This window comes from Lepidochelys kempii, chromosome 4 (assembly GCF_965140265.1).
Source record: "Lepidochelys kempii isolate rLepKem1 chromosome 4, rLepKem1.hap2, whole genome shotgun sequence".
NCBI classification, from domain to species: Eukaryota; Metazoa; Chordata; order Testudines; family Cheloniidae; genus Lepidochelys; species Lepidochelys kempii.
Genome location: NC_133259.1, coordinates 16,634,391 through 16,654,927, shown reverse-complemented (window position 1 = coordinate 16,654,927; position 20,537 = coordinate 16,634,391). Strand labels below are relative to the sequence as shown.

The window sequence follows — 20,537 nt, the reverse complement described above, 5'->3', positions numbered from 1 at the left end:
AATGAGGCAATTTCTAGTTTGTACAGTAGAATGAGATTAGATTCTGAAAATGGTATCAAATAATCCATGTACATGGTCAAAAGAGATTACTGATGGCAGGCCAAGGAATCTTTGAAATAGGTGTGCTTTAGTATCTGCTCTTAAAGCTGTTCTAGCAGAAGCAAAAGAGCTACAGATTCTGGGGAAGGTTTGACACCATTTGGCCTAGTGTTGGTAGGTCTTTATACTAGCCCAGGTAATGAGAGATTTCAGTTTTAGTATTTGGTAAGGTAAAATATAATAGGCTTTCTGTTATTAGTTATGACATTTTGTATTTTCAGAATAAGAACTAAATGGAAATTCAAGAGGTCCAGTTACTAGGCATAGCTATACTCAGAGGCCCAGGTCCTCGGAGTCCACAATTAAGTTCTCCCTTTTTAACACATTTTGCTTAATCATTGATTCCCAATAAATGATTACGCATGTCAGTTGAAATTACAACGGGGAAAATGAAATTAGGATTCAAAACATGCTTCTTTTGACTGTGAGTTGTTGGGTTTTTTTTAAGGTGAATTTTGAAGAAGATTCTCGTGGCAAATACCTTGAACTTTTGGGGTACAGGAAGGAAGACCTAGGGCAAAAGGTAAATCTGTTTGAAAGTTGTGTATTTATTAAGTATTTATACTGAGGAATATTTGGAAATATAAAATATTAGAGACAGGATCAGAAGTTTGAGGAGCTTATATTATTTGGCATATAGATGGAGAGTTGGAATGGCAGTAACAAAACAGAGCATGTGAGAGGACAGAACATTTTTCTGAGTAGTAGTATCTTGAGGATGCTTCCTGATAACTCAGTTAAAGTTGTATTATCCCAGGATGCAGTTATTATCCTATGTTAACTACTGTAATTCAATTACTATCCTATAAACTAGTGGTCTCCAACCTTTTTATGCCCAAGATCACTTTTTGAATCTAAGGGCAATCCAGGACCTAACCGCCTCTTCCCCGTGGCCCTGCCCCACTCACTCCATCCCCCGCCCCGTCCCTCACTCTCCCCCACCCTCATGCACTTTCACCAGGCTGGGGTAGGGGGTTGGGGTTCGGGAGGGGGTGCAGGCTTTGGGCTGGGGCCGAGGGGTTTGCAGTGTGGGAGGGGGCTCTGGGCTAAGCCTGGGGCAGGGGGTTGGGATGCAGGAGGGGGTGGGGATGCAAGCTCTAGGAGGGAGTTTGGGTGCAGGAGGAGGTATAGGGTGCTGGCTCTGGGAAGGAGGTCAGGGGTGGGGCAGGGGTTTGGGGTGCAGGAGGGGGTATGGGGCGCTGGCTCCAGGAGGGGGCTGGGTGTGGCCTCCTGCTGGGCAGCACTTACCTCTGGTGGCTCCCAGTCAGCAACTGGTGCAGTGAGGCTAAGGCAGGCTCCCTGCCTACCCTGGCCCCACAGTGCTCTCGGAAGGGGCCTACACGCCCCTGCGGTCCCTGTGGAGGGGGCACGTGGCTCTGCACACTGCCCCTCTCTGCAAGCTCTGCCCCCGCAGCACTCCTGGCCAATGGGAGCTGCAGGAGTGGTGTTTGCAGGCAGGAGCAGTGCGCAGAGAGAGACACCTGTCCCACCTCTCCAGGGCTGCGCTGGCCACTTCCGGGAGCAGGGTGGGGCCAGAGTCGGCGGGGAGCCTGCCTTAGCGGCAACCACACTGCACCACCGGAGCTTGCGATCGATCGATCGGTTGGTGACCACTGCTATGAACAGTACCCTCAGGTTATTTAAATACCACTAACTTGAAGACTTATTATTTAAGCACCAGCAGTGTGCTCATTGTTCAAGAAGGTCCAGAAAAACCACAGCATCTGTGAAATTTTTGTCTAGATACAAAACACCTGACGAGACCATGGAGACAGTTCTGTCTGGAGCTTTCTAGGGCAGTAGCAATATTTTTTAAGGTATAGATTCTCCTCTTGTTGTAGACACTCAGGTTAAATATTTAAAAGCGGTTGGCAGGATTTAGATACATCTATTCAGTTTAATAAATGTGTGTCTTATCCTCTAGACTGCTTTGAAAATCCGAACATCATTTTTTCCCTGTTAATAGGAATTACTCATGTATGTGGAGATGCAATTCAATGCAATTACACATGTATAGTACATAGTTAAAAAAACTAAACCCTCTTTTCAGTGTTAGATTAGCATAAAATACGAAGATTAATCCTTTTTTTGGATCTGGGTGGTAATAATTTTTAGGAAACAGAAACCCCCCTTCCTCCCCTCCCCCACCAAAAAAATACCCCCCCCCCCCGCCATCAATCAAAGCCATTTACATTCAGAAAGATAGATGTTTTCTCCACCTCTTGAACTAGCAATTTGCACTGTTTGGGTACAGTTCACCTCTTTCTAACCAAGAAAAACATCCTTATCTTGGAGTGACAGAGTTAAATCTGGTCTCCAGAAACAACCGTCGCCTAAATAGGATACAGGGGTAAGTCTACAGACCCACAGTTTTTCATTCATTTCATTCATGTTTAAAATTGGTGTCTGGTGCCTGTCATCAAGAAGACAGCAAGGCACTTCAGACCCTCAGACCTGTACTTTGATTAGGTGACAGTTCAAAAATGTCTATAAGTGTTAATGGTAAGGAATTTAGTGGTGTATGTAAGTGTGGTGGTATGGGACTTGATTGATCTTTTAGGTGAATTGATGTGCTTTGAAATAGAAAATGAGTTTTCTGTGTCAATGCTCTGCATCTTCATAGTATTTTCTGTGTCTCTGCTTACATGAATCCTTGAAATCTGATGTTAGGGCTGCCAACTTTCTGCTTGCACAAAACTGAACACACTTGCCCAGCCCCTTCTCCGAGGCCCTGCTCACTCCATCCTCCCCTCCCTCTGTTGCTTGCTCTCCCCACCCTCCCTCAGTCGCTCATTTTCACCAGGCTGGCTCAGGGGGCTGGGGTGTGGGAGGGGGTGAGGGCTCTGGCTGGGGGTGCGAGCTCTGGGGTGGGGCCAGTGATGAGGGGTTTGTGGTGCAGGAGCGGGCTCCTGGCTGAGGGTTGGAGCCGAGGGATTCGGAGTATAGGAGGGAGCTCCGGGCAGAGGCAGGAGGTTGGGGTGTGAGAGGAGGTACGGGCTCTGGGCTGGGGGGTGCAGGTTCTGGGGTGGGGCCAGAAATGAGGGGTTCATGGTGCGGGACGAGGTTCTGGGCTGGGGCACGGGGTTGGAGTGCAAGGTTAGCATGTGGAGCCCCCTGGCTGCACCTGCATGTAGGAGCCGGAAGGGGGACATGCCAGCTCTTTCCCGGAAACCACGAAGCGCAGAGGCTAGCAGGGAGCCTGCCAGCCCCGACACCACCAACTGGACAGTCAACGGCCCGGGCAGCTGTCCTGACCGGAGCCACCAGGATCCCTTTTTGACTGGGTGTTCTGGTCGAACTTTTCTGAGCTTACTTTTCAAGCCATCTACTTTATCTTGCAGTGCTGTGTTTTTCACCTTTTTCAGTAGAACAGTGTTGCATCTATTAGGAAATGTCTAGTTTGTTTTCCTTTAATTTTGACTAAATTGGTTCAAACACTTTACTCATTTTTGTAATCAGTAGCACCTCCAAACTTAAGTATGTCTGAAAAATAGCTAGTTTTCAGCAAAGAATTGCACTTTAAACTGAATCCGTGTTATCTATTGAGTTGAAAAAATACAGAATGACTGACTAATTTTAGAGTTAATGACATCTTGACAACAAAAAACAGTGAATCTCAATTTATTCTTTAACATTTTTAGGTTCCTTACCTTATCCCTAATATAAAAAGAGCAATTGGTGTCAGTTTGCCAAAATAAGCTTCTAGTAGCATGCGGATTTATTTTATTATTTTTTGGTCTGGCACTCTGGCCAACACAAGGGAACTTCTGGAATATCACTTTTCATTGCTGTATTTACAGTAAAGTAAATAAAAATGAGAGTCTAGAAAAAACCCTGTGCATTAAGCTAAATTTCCAGACTAGAACAGCCTTTAGGGATACTATTCAACCTGTAGAACTAGAAGTAATCAGATGAGATTAGTGGTATTAGAAAAGTCATCCTGTCCAGCTGCTAGACTAATGCTTTTCCAGTCTGTATTTTAACTCTTTATGTATACATTAGGTTGGGATTTTCAAAGGGACCTAAAGGATTTAGACACCCACTTCACATTGAAAGTCAATGAGAGGTAGGTGTCTGAACTCTTCCGCCTGTTTGAAAATCCTACCCTGACACATTGTCCTGCTGTGGTTGAAACAATCCTAACAAAACCCAGTTTCTCTAATCACTATAGACAGGGATATTTTTCCCCCTGAGAGCTGTGTTATAACATTATTATTTTATTACTACACTAGAACTCAGAAGCCCCAATCAGGATTGGGGCCCTATTGTGCAACACAACGGAAGACGCAGTCTCTGCCCCCAGAAAGCTAAAATCCAAGAAGATTTTAACCTTTAGAAGTGGTCAGTTCCATCATGGTTTGGTTAGCATGGGTCTCAAAGTAAATTCCTCTTCACAATGATCAGGGCAACATTCTAGCATGGTTTCAACTCTCATGCAATCAGGGCCTTCTCTTCATCTCCAACTTATGGTGACCTGCGAGATGTTAACATTTGCTACATACCCTAAAGTAAGAGAGAAAACCACTTCTCTAATAAATCTTATTTATTTTGTAGATTACTTCAGCTCTGAATAAAGAGAGTCTTGTAGATGGCAAACTAGAGGAGGTAAGCAAACAAAAACAACAAAAATCTTTTTTGCCATATTAATATAACAAAAATGTGCCAGGTAAGAATAATTTCTCTTTTAACTCAGTAGTTGTACCAGAACATATGAATGACTCAGATTATGAGAATGTTGCAAATTTACAATTTCCACATAAAATGCGAAAGTTCATATGAAAAAAAATCCCTGAAATCTCTGGCTCTAGAATTGTGTGAATATCATTAGTTAGTTTATTTCTCATCACCAAGTTAGCAGTTAATGGTGTGTTTGTTTTAGGATCTCTGTCTACAGGGAGAGAAATTAATCTTGACACTTGTCTTGTAGGGTTTCTTTGTTCCTCCATATTGGTTGCTTTTTTAATCCTTTTGTAGTGTCCATTACAATGTTTATGTTGTCTATGGGTGTAGAAAGGTGCCATATCCTTTCTGTTGTCAGGCAATCTCTGCAGCCTCTGGATCATTAACAAAAAGAATTGCAACGTGTTGGGGGAAGAGCCACCCTGGTTTTTTATCATTTTAAAATAAAAAATGGATTTAAAAAGAAATCTTTTTCAATATTTGGGGTGGGGGGAGAGTAAAGGACTTCTGTGATGTCCTCTCCCTCCTCTGGTCTTAGGAGAACCACAATGGCTTGGAAAGCACAGAGTAAATAACCTTCTTAGCTAGCCCAGAAATAAACAGCTCCTCTTCTCTCTTTCTCTCTGCAGCCCCACATTCTCAGCAAGTCATGTTTTTGTAGGCAATCACTACTTATATTGCAATTTCTACCTTCCCTTAAACAATTGCTAAAACAAAGTGCTGTGACCTCTGGTTAAATCTAATTAAAGTAGTAATTCACACTAATGGTAGTTCCAGGGAGAAATATAATCTGTGACATTTAAGTGCTCATCACTCTGGAGACAGACAGTAGGGAGAATCCTGCCCTTATCATATGGAATGAGGAAGCTGGGGAAGGGAGCTCTCACCACAGCAATAATCTAGGGGCTGTCCAGGTCCAGGATTGTAGGGGTGGGAGAAGGTAGAGAATACACTGCCAGGCAGCATGCTTTGCTCCTGTCAAGAGGAGCAGTTTGTGGCCCTGGCTAGTGTGTGCTGTACATTGCTGGATACGGATTGAGGGGGCTGCCTACTCTTCCCAGAGTGAATATGGTGCACCAGTCGGTCTGGAAGCTAGGCCCTTCTTGTAACGTGGTGCTCACCGTGCCCTGCTGGGGTCAGCCTCCTGGCCCCTCTCCCCAATGAGTCAGGACCACTTCAAGCTGGTGCAACACCTGTGCTCTTTATTCCTGTGTCCGGTCCCCCCCAACCAGCTCCAATTATTTACAGAGCATTTACAGGTTTGGCTTAGCACAGGCCTCAGTCCCAACAGGCTCCTGGCTCCTTCTGTGCATACTCTCCCCTCCTGGTCTCCACCACCGTCCCCCCGAACTCACTTCCTCTCAAGCTTTTAGCCCCTGTTAATGAGGCTGGCAGGTGTGGCCAGCTTCCAGGACAGTCCTAAGTAGTGGCCCAGCCCCAACCCACTCCCCCTGACTGGGGCTGGGGTGGCAGGAGCTGATTAGGGCTTCCCCTGCAGCGCCTTGCCGTACTTCTCCCCTAGCATACCTGTCTGCATTACAGAGAAGGATTTGGCCTAATGGTTTAATTTTCAGCATGTGGGACTGAATCTGAGATTCCCACAGCTTTCTTGTAAGAATGGCTTGCATTGAATATGCATATTTTTTTTCTTTTTAATGGTCTAAAGTGATAGTGAAATATACCCTCGCCCTACATTCTCTCCCTCACACTCTCTCCTTTGTCAGAGTCTGTTACAAATGCTCTTCGTTTCATCATAGTGCACGTGCTCTTTTGGCTACCGTCAATTAGTGTCAAATTAAAAAAAAGTGGCTACATGTGTTCAGATGGCTAATTTGAAACCTGTGGCCTGGTCTACACCTACAAATTATATTGACCTAGCTGCATTGCTCAGGGCTATGAAGAACTCTGTGCCCTGTGCAAAGTAGTTAGGTCGACCTAACCCCCACTGTAAATGAAGGAATTCTTCCATCAGCATAGCTACCATCTCTCAGAGAGGCGGATTGTCTGCATCAGTGGAAAAAACCCTTCTGTCGGCGTAGGAAGCATCTACCCTACAGCAGCTACCATGGCGAATCTGCAGCGCTGTAGCTGTGCTGTTGTAGTGTGGATGTGGCCTAAGTGTGGCTCTAGTTAGTGGGAAAAACCGAGGAAGTGAAGACATTTACATTTCTGCAAAAGGAGTTCTGCTCTTGGCAGACTCGCTTTGTATATTGTTGGGCTCGTGTTCCTTTTAATCTGTGTTCTTCACAGCTGAGTGTCTCTCTCTCTCTCTCTCTCACCCCCTCCCCGTCCTGCTAACTTTTTCCAAATGTCATCTTCCATTCTCTGCAAAAGGCTCTTAAAGAATCTGACCAATCAGTACAAAGTGATGAAGAAGATAGCCACGCTACTGAAGAGCCGTTCTTGGGAAAGGTAAGCGTTGGCTTCTGTATTAACTATGTTAGGTTATCACACACTTACCCACTGCCTTAACAGCTCATTTCCTTTCTGGTGCGTCTTTCTAATGTTCTCTTTGTGTGTGTATTGTACCTGTGCATATTTGCACAATGGCAAATGAGATGGGAGGTAGTCATTCAACAGTTTCTCTGCTCAGGTTTGGTCCACACAATGAAAAGGTTGAGAACTCATGTTCGAAGGAGACTCACACTGGGTAGTACACATTTCTATATGAATTTTATTTTAAATTAAAAAATTAACACGTCGTGCATAGATTTTCACATTGGATTTGAGATACTTGAGGGGTTTTTTTTAAGTGAAAGATCATAAAGGGTTCTGTTGTAGAGGCTGCTGAATGCTCTGGCCCTTATCCAGTATAGCATTTTTAAGCATGTGCTTAATTTTCAGTGTGTGAGTGGTCTCATTTCAATGCCCAGAGCAAGTATGTGTTAAATGCTTTGCAGGATTGAGCCAGGGTGCCCAGGACTTTGCAGGATCACGCACCAGATCTCTGTGCAGTAAAGTTAAATGTTAGCTAGATAGCATTAACATACAGAGCAACCTTTTTGTGGGGAAAAAATATTTGCTTATTTAAAAAGCAGTACATACCAACCTGATGCATCATGCTGGAGCAATTAGATGCTTGGACATTGACTCACCCTGACACCTTGAGCAGGTGACGTAACTTTTTGGTTTCCCTCTCTGTAAAACGAGGATGTTATCATCTGCAGTCCTCACAGTGGGACTGTGCGGATTGATTACCGAAAGTTTCTGGGGTTTTTTTTTATTATTATTATTCTGTGCATTCATGCATGGAAATCCCAAGGCTTGTAATTGCTCGCAATGTCTAAATACTTGCCAATGTACTTAAATGAGCCTCTTCCCAGTGAGGTGAACCCTGACGTTTTTGAAGTGTTTTTCCCCTAATTGCATCTAGTTTTAATAATGCTCACCAGTGATCTGTCAGCAGTGGTGTTTGTGCATTTACATTGCTAGGTAGATCACTAGGTACACTCAGGGCTTTTCCACAGTGCCCAGAGATTTGCTTTGTGCAGGTGCCAGGAGAAGTTAATGGCATTGTGTAGAAACACAGAGCATAACAATGCTCTTTAATTCTAAGTTAGTAGCCTCTTGGGGAATGGCAGTAAGAAAGCATACCATGCCCTCCAATATAAGGTGTATGTCTTCAAACATGGATTTATTTAGCCATATCTTTGCATAGGCTGAAAAACTGCACTTTTCCTCTCTAATAGAGAACAAAAGAGGAGTCTGAAGATCTGACACCTGGAAAAGAAACGTTTAACATCTCTGTCAGTGGAGGTAAAACCTGTTTATATTGATTTCATGGTACTTGCAAATATTTTTACTTATTGAGCTATCACAACTGTAGTATTACCTAAATTCTCTTTATATGGAGCCTTCTGCCTAGGGAATGTCAGAGAGTCTGTTATTTACTCGCATTTCAATTATTTTCACTTCTATATTAGCTTTCACCCAACAGTCTCAAAGTACTACAACACCTGTGTTAGGAAAAGTAAGGAATTACACAGGGATTGCTTTCCCCATCACTACAATGCATCCATCTCTGGGTAGTTTGACACCTTTTTAACTGCATATAGCAACTCTACACAACAGTTTAGGACAGACTGTTAGGAAGGATCCTGTACCAGTTGACACCGAAACTAGAGGAAGGGTTTAGTAGACAGCCTATTGTTACCAGAGTTCAGATTTGGTCGGGACATGGGTGTTAACACTTCATTGTTACCAACATTCCCTGGGGATCTTTAGCGACCACCGAAGTTCAAGGCCTTCCTTGTATATCTCATCCACAAGATAACACTTCAAGCATCCCTCTGGGGCACCTGGCATTGGCCACTGTCAGCAGACAGGATACTGGGATGGATGGACCTTTGGTCTGACCCAGTATGGCCATTCTTATGTTCATCCCCGACAAAATACATTGGGTCATAGTTTCAGTACTGACTCAGAAGAAAGAGCGCTGCCTAGTGAAATACCAGCAGTACTTCCTATGACACTAAAGTACGTAATTCTTGGAGATCTCTTATCCAAGTTCTTGTTTGGCCTGACGAAGTGGATTTGAGATTTCTTGGGATCATAGTACAAGGTGATAATGCTACAGGCTCTTTGGCCTTGATTCAGGAAATCCATCCTATTGAGGGCAGCACTTAAGCACATACGAAAGTGTTGTCTTGAATAGCAATGAACTTAAATATGTGCTTAATTTTTTTCCTGAATCAAGGTCTTTAAGAAGAAAACAGCCCAGCATCATGGAGTGAGAGAAACTGCTACTTGACTCACCTATATAACTGTATGTTTAATGCCTATTTTATTTTGAAGCAGTAAAATTGTTTCAAAACTAAATTATTCTTCCTGTTGCAGATGTTGATGGTTTGATTACCCAGGCTTTGCTGACTGGTAACTTTGAAAGTGCGGTTGATCTCTGCTTACATGATAATCGCATGGCTGATGCCATCATATTGGCCATAGCAGGTGGACAAGAGCTGCTGTTGAGGACGCAGAAAAAGTATTTTGTTAAGATGCAGAGCAAAATTACCAGGGTATGTAGCTTTTCAACTGAAAACTAAAACAAAATTTGTGTGTATAGGCTTTCAGCAGACTCCTGAAACTGTTTATGTTCTGGTGACATACGACTTTCCTTGCTATCTTTGTACATTTGTTTCTAGGAGAATTGAAGGTAGGGTAAATTCATTCATTGGATCTGTGAGTGAAAGGGTGTTTTTCTGTTTTGTATATTGTTAAGCAGAGAACAGGCTTATCAGCTGGGATGAAGAGCAGCTTTTACTCTTATTTCTACTCTCTCTCCCCATCCTTCTAACATTTGTTGATCACATTGAGTAAAAAGCATCCTCGCTGATGAGCAAGGATAAATATCTAGTATCTAAAAACTCAGTGTTTAGTGTATGTGCAGTGTCTTATCTGGTATCTTTAGCAAGTACTGTACTTACTCCAGCTGCAGCACTTATTATGTTACTTTCTGTCCAGTCAGTTGGAGGAGACATTTTTGCTGATGTTTTGCTCTATTGTGTACAAAGGTTATCTAAGAATAGCAGGACTAATCTAATCACACGACATCTATGAGACAGTGTGATATGGACATCTGGTTATATCTGCTTTTCAGCTTCTGCCTTGTTGGCAATGCTCCTTCAGTTCTTTGCCCCCTGCCAGTCTCTTACGTCAGAGCGTCAGCAGAAGGTGCATGCAAGAGGAGCAGCCATCAAGACATTCTGTTACCAAAGTTGGCGTTTTGAAACTGACCGCGTATTTCAGCTTTTGCTTCTCACTGTTCCTTTGTCATGGAACGGCATTTAACCGTGCAGTAGGAGGAGGCAACATTAAAAATAGCAGGTTTTTATCCCCATGCTAAGGTCCCGAATTAGCAAAGCACTTAATCACATGCTTAACGGGGAGCAGTGGCTTCAAATGGGACTGCTCCTGTGCTTAAAGTTGAGCAGATTGCTCAAGTATTTTTCTGGCTCAGGGCTTAAGGCTGCAAAGCATGATCAGCACTAACACATGGTCTCTAAGCGAGTCTTTACTGACCATTCCCTATGATATGATTGGGGCAAGGGCAGTTCTCTTTTGTCTGGGGTAAGAGTGAAGAGGGAAAATCTGTCCACCTCTCTGAGACCTTTTCTAGATATTTTTAGTAGGCTTAAAGAACAGAAGTACAGGTATTTCAAATACTTCTTTTGGCAATCCATCCTTTGGAGAGAGGCAGTTCTGTGGAACACCAATCCCTTACCTATGTGTTGTGTTAGCAAATGAGTGATACATTTGTCATTGCACAAATTTTATTTTTATTAGTTACTTGCCTTTGTTTTTCTTCTAAAGTCATGCAAACTGTTTGTTTGATGCCTGACTGTGTTACTTACAAGGCCTTTGTTCACTAAATATCAACACAGCTGTGGAGTAAATCAGTATTCTGTCTAAAGTGGATGAGTAACTGGAGGGCAGAGCGGAGGCAGGGAAGGGAAAACTGAATACTATCAAGATCCTGGCAGGTTGGCTCACAGGACAAAGGGCAGGGTTGTTTAGTTAGTGGACAGAGTATTGTTGATGCAAGTCTGGGTTGCCTCTGCGTAGGGCATTCTTTTTTAACTGCAGTGAAGTATGCTGCTAGGGGTGTAGAGTTTAATAAAATGGAATTAAAAGGTTTGGTCGGCATGCAGTTTAGGAACAAAATCAGTGACGCCCCTCACTTTGCCCTGTGTTGTGCAGAAGTTTTATAACTAAATTCTTAACCAAATAAAGATAACCTTATACTGTAAAATAATTTTTAAAAGCTTCTGCAGGGTCCCTGATTTGCTGATTACTGTACCCGTGTGACATCGTGCTCAGGACACCCAGAGCTGTGAGCCACCATGTTCCCACTCTGCCTTAGTAAGAGTGAGAGCATTGCTGCTGATAAGCTATGTGTCAGCTCCGTGACACACCAGCCTGTTTGCCTTGCCAGCAAACGCTTCAGGACTCCACCAGCCTAAACCTTGCCTTGTAGGTGACAATCAGTGAACCCCAGCTCTCAAGTTCCCCAGAGATGTCTCCCTGCACAGGCCAGTCCCTCTCACTGGGCACTCACAGAAATTAAGTTCCCTGCCTCCAGAGAGACAATACATACACCAGCATGTTAGGTTAGCTAAGACTCACACTTCCATACAACAGCACTGAGATGGTTTTGTAATAAAACAAGAATAAGTTTATGAACAAAGAATAGAAATTGAAGTGATACTAAGCAAGAGAAGGAGACAGGTATGGTTACAAATAAAACAAAAGAAAACCTGCTATAAAATAAAAGTGACTAAAACTTAATCTTTCTTTGCGTAAGTTCTTTGTATGTACATCAAATTACTAGCATTCCTAGCCTTTCAGACTAGGGAATCCAACTTTTACAGGCTCAAAGCATGCTGTACCTTTGTCCTCTCAGTGATGGGCCCCTTCGGGGTTCTCTCCCTTTCTTGTTATAGACAATAACCCCCAGAAATGTATTCTTTGAAAAGTAAGTGCATAGGAAGTTCCTCTCCCCTGCTGTTTGTTCTTCAGGCTGCAGACACCAAGCCCTTTCTTTCACCCTCTGGTCAATTTGCTTTTTTAATTAGTTTGGTCACTTTATTTCCCTTAGATACAAATGTACCTTCTGTTGTACTTTGCTTGACCCTGGCAGGCTGGTGAATCCACATTTCTGGGTCTAGGACAGACCTGTTCATCTGCTCTACTCAGATTGCTTAGTCTGAACACATTTTAGGAACATATTTCCAGCACACATATGTAACACTTTACACGCTACCCATTCATACCTCACTCAATAACGCTAATCACCACTGTGTCACCAAATTTCAGAAAATACCTTATTCAATACATGTTTATAGTATGACAGGTTTCAGAGTAACAGCCGTGTTAGTCTGTATTCGCAAAAAGAAAAGGAGTACTTGTGGCACCTTAGAGACTAACCAATTTATTTGAGCATGAGCTTTCGTGAGCTACAGCTCACTTCATCGGATTGATTCCATTGTTTATTCTTTGTGGTTCAGACCCTCTTTTTCCCCCTGGGACATTTGCACCCTGATCAGCACATCATGTGGTGTGAATTTTATAAAAAGGATACTTGCTGTGCTGTGTTGCCTTTGCCCTGGTTTCTGAGTTTCACTGGATCCCATCTAAATGTGAATTCACATAATCTTTCAGATGAGTAGAGTCATGGTGACATATCTGTCCCAGATACGCTGGGGTTGGGCACACAGCATAGATGTAAATGATATGGGGTCAGGAATGGGAATTCTACAAAGACGTCATTTGGTCCTTCTCTTTCCTTCCAGCTCATCACTGCCGTTGTGACAAAGAACTGGAAGGAGATAGTTCAGTCATGTGATTTGCAAAACTGGAGAGAGGCGCTGGCTGCTGTGTTGACTTATGCTAGGCCAGATGAATTTGCAGCTCTCTGTGGTAAGAAAATTTAAGAATGGATGTAATTTATTTTACTCAACTTAAGTGAAACTATGCTTTTAAATACTCCAAAGTTATTTTCCTTCATATGAATTAATTTAGTCATGATTAGTTCCTTTATTGGATAATTCCTTTATTTTGGATTATGGGAACTCACTGGAATTTTAAAGGAATACAATCAACTTGAAATCAGCATTTGATTATCTTTCATCTCCCACCCAACCAAATCTGTCCCTGTTCCTGGTCCAACATGCAGCTCCCCCTGTTGCATCTGTTCTGTGAGCAGACGGCTCTTCAGTCTCCAGGGATGCCAGTCCAACTCTTTTTTTTCATAAGGCAGTAAATTCATTGTTTTAATTTTTTGGAATAAAAGAAACATAACCCCTAAAGGTGATCCATTCCTAAATCATTGTACAATTCAAAGGTGTTTCTACAAGGAAAGAACAGGTATGCCTCTTCATGGCCAAAGCAAAGCACAACCACTGTTATCTTTTACTATAAGCCAGCAGTGCTGGCCATTAATATGAGAGCTGTGTCTGCTAAGAAAACAGTATATAATATTCTTTGCTTACGGGATGCCAATTAAAATGTTTCAAAAACATGACTAGATGAGGCAGAATTGTCAGACAGATAGATTAACGGGATATGTTAGGGAAGAGGCAACATGACTTTTGTAAAGGGAAATCATGCTTTGCACATCTATTAGAATTCTTTGAGGGCATCCACAAACATGTGGACAAGGGTGATCCAGTGTACATTGTGTAGTTGGGCTTTCAGAAAGTCTTTGACAGGGTCCCTCACCAAAGGCTCTTAAGCATAGTAAGCAGTCATGGGACAAGCGGAAAGGTCCTCTTATGGATTAGTAACTGGTTAAAAGAGGAAACAAAGGGTAGGAATAAATGGTCAGTTTTTACAATGGACAGGTAAATAAAAGGGTCCCCCAAGGATCTGTACCAGTGCAGTTCAACATATTCATAAATGATCTGGAAAAAGGGATAAACACTGAGGTGGCAAAGTTTGCAGATGATACAACATTACTCAAGATAGTTAAGTCCAAAGCTGCCTGTGAAGAATTACAAAGGGATCTCAAAACTGAGTGACTGGGCAGCAAAATGGCAGATGAATTTCAATGTTGATAAATGCAAAGTAATGCACTTTGGAAAATGTAATCCCAACTGTACATACAGAATGTTAAGGTCTGTATTAGCTGTTACTACTCAAGAAAGTGTTCTTGGAGTCGTCATGAAAACGGTTCTCTGAAAATATCTGCTCAATGTGCAGCAGCAGTCAAAAAAATCTAACAATGTAAGGAACCATTAGGAAAGGGTTACATAATAAGACAGAAAATATTATATCGCCTCTATATAAATCCATGGAATGCCCCCACATCTTGAATACTGTGTGCAGTTCAGGTTGCCCCATCTCAGAAAAGATACATTAGCATTGGAAAAAAATACAGGGAAGGGCAACAAATATGATGAGGGGTATGGAACAGCTTCCATATGAGGAGAGATTAAAAAATCTGGGACTGTTCATCTTGGAAAAGAGATGACGAAAGGGGGTAATGGAAGTGTTATTTACCCCTTCACATAACAGAAGAGCCGGGGTCATCCAATGAAATTAATAGGCAGCAGGTTTAAAACACACAAAAGGAAGTACACCTTCACACAACACACAGTCAGCCTGTGGAACTCGGTGCCAGGGGATGTTGTGAAGGCCAAAACTATAACAGGATTCAAAAAAGCATTAGATAAGTTCCTGGAGTATAGGTCCATCAATGGCTATTAGCCAAGATGGTCAAGGATGCAACCCCATGCTCTGGGTGTCCCTAAACCTCTGACTGCCAGATGCTGGGCCTGGATGACAAGATTGATCACTTGATAATTGCCCCATTCTGTTCATTCCCTTTGAAACATGTAGCATTGGCCAGTGTCGGAAGACAGGATACTGGCTTGATGGACCATTGGTCTGACTGAGTGTAGCTGTTCTTGTGTACAACCATGTTAGCACTTTAAGTTGTTAAAGCACCTTGTAAAAATTAATTCTCCCACCGCAGTAGGAGGAGGGAAGTGCTGTCTCCTTTCCACAGATGCCCACACTGAGGCAGAGAGGAGTTAAAGGCCTGCTCTTGCTTCTGTTGAAGTCAGTGGATGAAGAAACAGGTCCTTGAGACTCAACAAAGGCCACACAGCAAGTCAGTAGGAAATCCGGGATGAACGTGGAGGAAATTCAGCCACCCACACCATGTGTTCGCTCCTGCACACCACACTGTCTCACCTCACCTTATTAGCATAATAAACCAATGGCTAGCCATGGTTACACCAGCCTTATGTTCTAAACTTTGTTAGCATTACTCACGTGATGGATACTGCCATTGATGCAAGCCAAAATATATTGTTCTAGCAAATCAGATTGCCAGGCACGTGCAAATAAAACACCAAAATGAAAGACAAGCTCAGACTAGCCCCCCTCATTTGTCCCCTTTGGACACATGAACATGTTGCACAATTAGTCTGTTTTCAGCATGAGTGTCAGGGAAGAGGGTTCCCACACTTTGGGTTCCTATGACTTTTCAGGTCAACACTGAGCCACATTGGGCAAGCAGCATCAGGAATGTGTCACAATGCCTGCCTTCCCTCTGTGCAAGATGGGTAACATTTTCAAGAGCACCCTAAATGACCGAGTGCATATGCACAAAACAATGACAATTTTAATGTTTCTCTTCTACGTTTTGCTAGATTTAGAGTTTTGGCATATATTTGAGTATCACAACAATTTTCATTGTCTTACCCAGAGCTAGTCCAAGCATCCTGAGTGGTACTTTGTTTTAACTATCAAGTATTTTATGAGATGACTCAAATGCTTTTTATTTGTAATTCTTAGATCTGTTGGGCAATAGACTTGAAAACGAAGGGGACAACCTCCTGCAGACACAGGCTTGTCTGTGTTATATTTGTGCTGGGAATGTAGAGAAATTAGTTGCGTGTTGGACTAAAGCTCAGGATGGAAACAGCCCCTTGTCCCTTCAGGTTAGTGTCTTTGTGAAAAAAGGTGTTGAGTGACATGCTGTAATAATTTGGTGTGGTACTTTTGGTAAGTATGTGGGTTTGGCTTTTAAATAAGTTTATTTTTATACAGGATTTTGACAGTCCCTCTGATACTTGCATATCCTTCAGCATGAAAGTGGTGTGTTATTTTAATGAGTAAAATACGATTAGTTATAAATGGCCTGTGCTGACACTATATTGCAAAACATGTTCAACGTTTATCTCAGCTTGTAAAAATAAGGCTGTTGCATTTCTGAATATATATACTTTCTTTGCAAGGGTTGATAGATCATTTAAGTTCATTAGAGACCTTGATTTCTTTTGAAATTTGCTTTTGGAATAGATGGTTTAGAAACTTTGGGGACTAAGTACCTAAAAGTAAAATCCAGAATAGTTAGTCACAGGTGTTTTTGAAGGTGCACATGGATATATTTATTTTCTGGACTTACATATATGTGTTGTGCGCCTTTTAAGGCAAAGTCAATATCTATTTCCCTGCAATAAGGGAATTCTTGCATATTTTCTTTTTCTTTTTATGATGCCATCCTATGAAATTGCTTTGGACTTCAATTTTAGAAGTAATACTGCCACACAGTGCCATAGGTCAATATTTGCAGTAGGCTGAAGAAAACAGAAATATTTTAGAACTGTATTTTATGTTATCATGCATTTGTAGTTAAATTTCAGATAACTAGAATTACTTCTAAGTCTTCTGAACAAGATTTCCTTTTTACAAAAATATCTTAGATTTGAATTTGCATTTTGATTGTTTTGCTTCACCAGCTCAGACTATAAAAAACACAAATGAGCTAATATTAGATCTCAGCGAACTGTGGTATAGGAGAGCTGGAAATCCCAGAAACTATTATTTTAATCCTAGGTGAAAAAAAGCTTGCTGATTGATTAAGATATTCACTTACTTGGAAAAAAACAAGAGTGAACTAGAGAACAGTCTAATAAACACACAATACTAGTGGTGTACTGTTGCGATTCATGTGTGGGTCTGGATTTTTTAAATTCTGTATCTTCATTTATGGTCTAGAAGAGGGAGTAAACTGCACATGAATGAAATTAACAAATTATACTAAACTGGGAGCTATTGCAAATACGAGTGAGGATGGAGGAATAAGAGAAAGATAAGAAATGTGAACAGAAAATAACACGGTGAGATTAGGGTGATCAGATAGTAAGTATGAAAAATTGGAATGGGACCCCTGGGGGGGGGGGAACGGTGCAATAGGCACCTATATAAGACAAAGCCCTGAATATCGGGACTGTCCCTATAAAATCAGGACATCTGGTCACCCTAGGTAGGATGCAACTGGGAAAAAAAATACTAATGAGTACATCTGGGGGAAAAATAATCCAAAGCACAACTGTTCAATGGAAAGGAGGAAACTGGGGAATAGGTTTCAGACAGAGAGCGAGGGTTGATAGACGTTTCATTGAACATGGAGTTTGCAGTGCTGTTTGGTAGTTAACATTTTTGAAAAAAAGGACCAATGCAGTTTTGGGCTGCGTATACAGAGGCACAGTTGTTAAAGGGTGGTGCAAGCGATGAGGAGAATGATTTTGAATGGTACATGGGTTTAACTAGGAGTCATGGAACGGAATCAAGAAATGGAAAATTTATGATGAATATCAAGAACAGTTTCTTGTCAGTAAGAACGATGAGACTGTGGAATAGTCTCCCAGAGGGAGTGGTGGAATACTCTTTGCTTAAGATGATTAAAACTAGAGTTGCCAAAACACTATTAATGGTACATTAGGGAACAATCCTGCATTTGCGAGAAGATGGATTAGAGGACCTAACAGGTCTTTCCCATCTCTACTTTATGTTTTTAGGAAATGTTTGTAACGGCAGTAAATAACATTTTTTGTTGACTAATGAAAATGAAAAAATGGCTGCTGATAATCTACAGGTACCTTAGATCTCATAAAATAAGAATTTTTAAAAGCTTTTCTTTATGGAGTAACCAGATTACTGCTGGTTTATTTAATGTCAGTACATTTTAAAATACACTGAAATTGATGGTCACTGATTACTGTTCTATTATCTTGCTCTGAATGTTACACAGAACACGAGCTAATAATCCTTGGGAAAATCTTTATTTTCACTCTGCTTAAAATAATGTAATGAGACCTGTGTAGTATGCCAGGTTGATCTCGAGTCTATTACTGACATGCTGTAGTTAGTGGCCATTTTCTCTCACTTGATCCTGTGAACTTGTTGTTTTTCCCTCTGTCATAATCCTCCAGGACCTCATTGAGAAAGTAGTAATCCTGCGTAAGGCTGTGCAGTTTACACGATCTATGGATGCCGATGCTGTCGGGGCTCTTCTGGCTGAGAAGATGAGTCAGTATGCCAATCTGTTGGCTGCCCAGGGCAGCATTGCTACTGCATTGGCTTTCCTTCCTGCAGACACCAAACAGGTAAGTGGCCTTCACTTTCCTTCTGCTCCCTTCTAGATGAACAAGCTTTAATTGATAATTAATTAATATGCGTGGCACTCATCGTGTACAAAACTGTCACTTGAAGTCATGTTCCAATGTGGTTTGGAGTTCTTCTTCCCGCTTAGAACTGCATTGACAGGGATTATTATTGTGCGTAGGTGGGAAAAATCACTGGAATGGAACATGGTCTCAGTATAATCGTGTCCTGGTGCCTCAAAAGTTGCAGGGTGTTTTGGAAAATAAATCAAGGTGAAGCCAAGACTTTGCTTTGTGGACCCCAAGTGACAATGCTTGCTCTCTAACAATGAATGGTTTAATTCCTCTCCTGATGACCACTTAATGTGAATTCCACAGGTTTTCCAGGGTGGCTACTGGACTATCAGTTAATTCTTGTATACGTATTGAAGTTCTTTTTATTTCTCTGAGCTGTGAGAATTGCATTTCATTCTTCTCCCTTTTTGGCTCATGGCGTGCCATTCTCCTGGCCAGTGAGGATTAGAGAAGAGCCCTCCAGAGCCAGTCACCAGTGGTTGTAGCTGCAGTCACCCCTCATGCCCCACTTTTCCCCTCTCTCCACATTTCTGTGGCATTCCCACCATTGCCGGCCTGGGAATGAGAGTACCAAACTTGGGATTCAATCCACACTTCCAGTAGAGTCACCTGCACCGGATCCAGCTGGAATGCCTGTTTTTTGGCTGACTAACAGATTTGCTTCAGCCAACCAGACCACTGTTCAGTGGAATATCCCATCCTCTTTCGAACAGTCGTTTGAAGTTTAACTGATCAGTAAGTGGCCATCCATCTGTTGATTTGATGCCAGAGATTCCACTTGGTGTAATTACGTGTTTGCTTTGGTTTACTATTTGTAGCCAAAGATCGTGCTGTTGCGGGACAGACTTTGCAGAGCCCAGGGAGAACTTCCAGTGGGACAGGAGGCACCAAAGTCCCCGTATGAGAGAGAACCCATGCCCAAGGGAAGAGCTGGACCTGTGGCTGGACAAATGCAGATGCCCCAAGGCCCAGCCCAGCAGTATTATCAGCAGGTAAGTGACTTACAGCAGTCAAGCTAAGCAGTGCTCCCACCGCGTGGGGTTTGAAGATGATGGCTTGTGCACTTTGTTTCCTTCAATGAATCCGAAGTGTGTGTGATGTGCCTAAAAGCCCTTTGGACAGCAGTTCCTTTGTGCTTTCTTGCCATCTACGTAGATGCCTCCTTTACTCTGCTTTTGGACACACCTCTCAAATATCTGATCAAGCAGCTTAGGTTTGGAGATACTTTTTTCCTTAATTTAAAATGTATTTCAGTGCAAATCACTACATCTTCGGGGATATTTTTATTTTTGTTTTCCCCTGCTACATGCAGCCTTTGGGATGCAGTCCTGTCATGCAGTTACCATCTCTTCAGCAAAGGACAGGCTGGCTTTTCACTCTGCAGCCCGTTGCTCTGTAATCGGCCAGAGAAATTGCTGTACAGCTGCAATAGCAAACTCACGGCAGGTGATGCCGATTCTGCTGGCCCATGCTGTGAGTCAAATGACGGACATTACAGAAGACTGTGCCAGAGGATTGGGTGGCCAGTAAAGCCTCATGGTTAAAATCTCTTCCCCGTGGTGTGGGGAACAGGCAGGTGGAGTAGGAGCTGTGTAAGGAGAGCATCCGCACCCTGGGCAGGGATGAGGTGCTGTGAGGGAGGCCTGGAAAACCAAAGCGTGAGGTGTGCTGAAAGAATGAGTGAGTGAGTCTGGGGTAGAGGAGGAAGTTGTTGGGTGGGAAGGCAAATGAGATATAAAGGAGGTGGGGACCTTTGAGCTAGATTGGACTCAAGGCTGTACCAAATCATAC

The 20,537-nt window shown here is 42.5% G+C and overlaps 1 protein-coding gene across 12 annotated transcripts in view; it reads left to right on the top strand.

The window, feature by feature from the left end:
- The window catches only part of SEC31A (SEC31 homolog A, COPII coat complex component), a 69,738-nt gene that overhangs the window by 23,816 nt on the left and 25,385 nt on the right, over window positions 1-20,537 (top strand). For all 12 annotated transcript variants that reach the window (XM_073340520.1, XM_073340522.1, XM_073340519.1 and 9 more), the window contains 9 exons: window positions 548-622; window positions 4,654-4,704; window positions 7,114-7,191; window positions 8,469-8,535; window positions 9,616-9,794; window positions 13,068-13,194; window positions 16,078-16,223; window positions 18,501-18,674; window positions 19,565-19,738. In XM_073340520.1, the coding sequence (XP_073196621.1) occupies window positions 548-622; window positions 4,654-4,704; window positions 7,114-7,191; window positions 8,469-8,535; window positions 9,616-9,794; window positions 13,068-13,194; window positions 16,078-16,223; window positions 18,501-18,674; window positions 19,565-19,738 (1,071 nt within the window). The remainder of the gene's footprint in view (window positions 1-547; window positions 623-4,653; window positions 4,705-7,113; window positions 7,192-8,468; window positions 8,536-9,615; window positions 9,795-13,067; window positions 13,195-16,077; window positions 16,224-18,500; window positions 18,675-19,564; window positions 19,739-20,537) is intronic.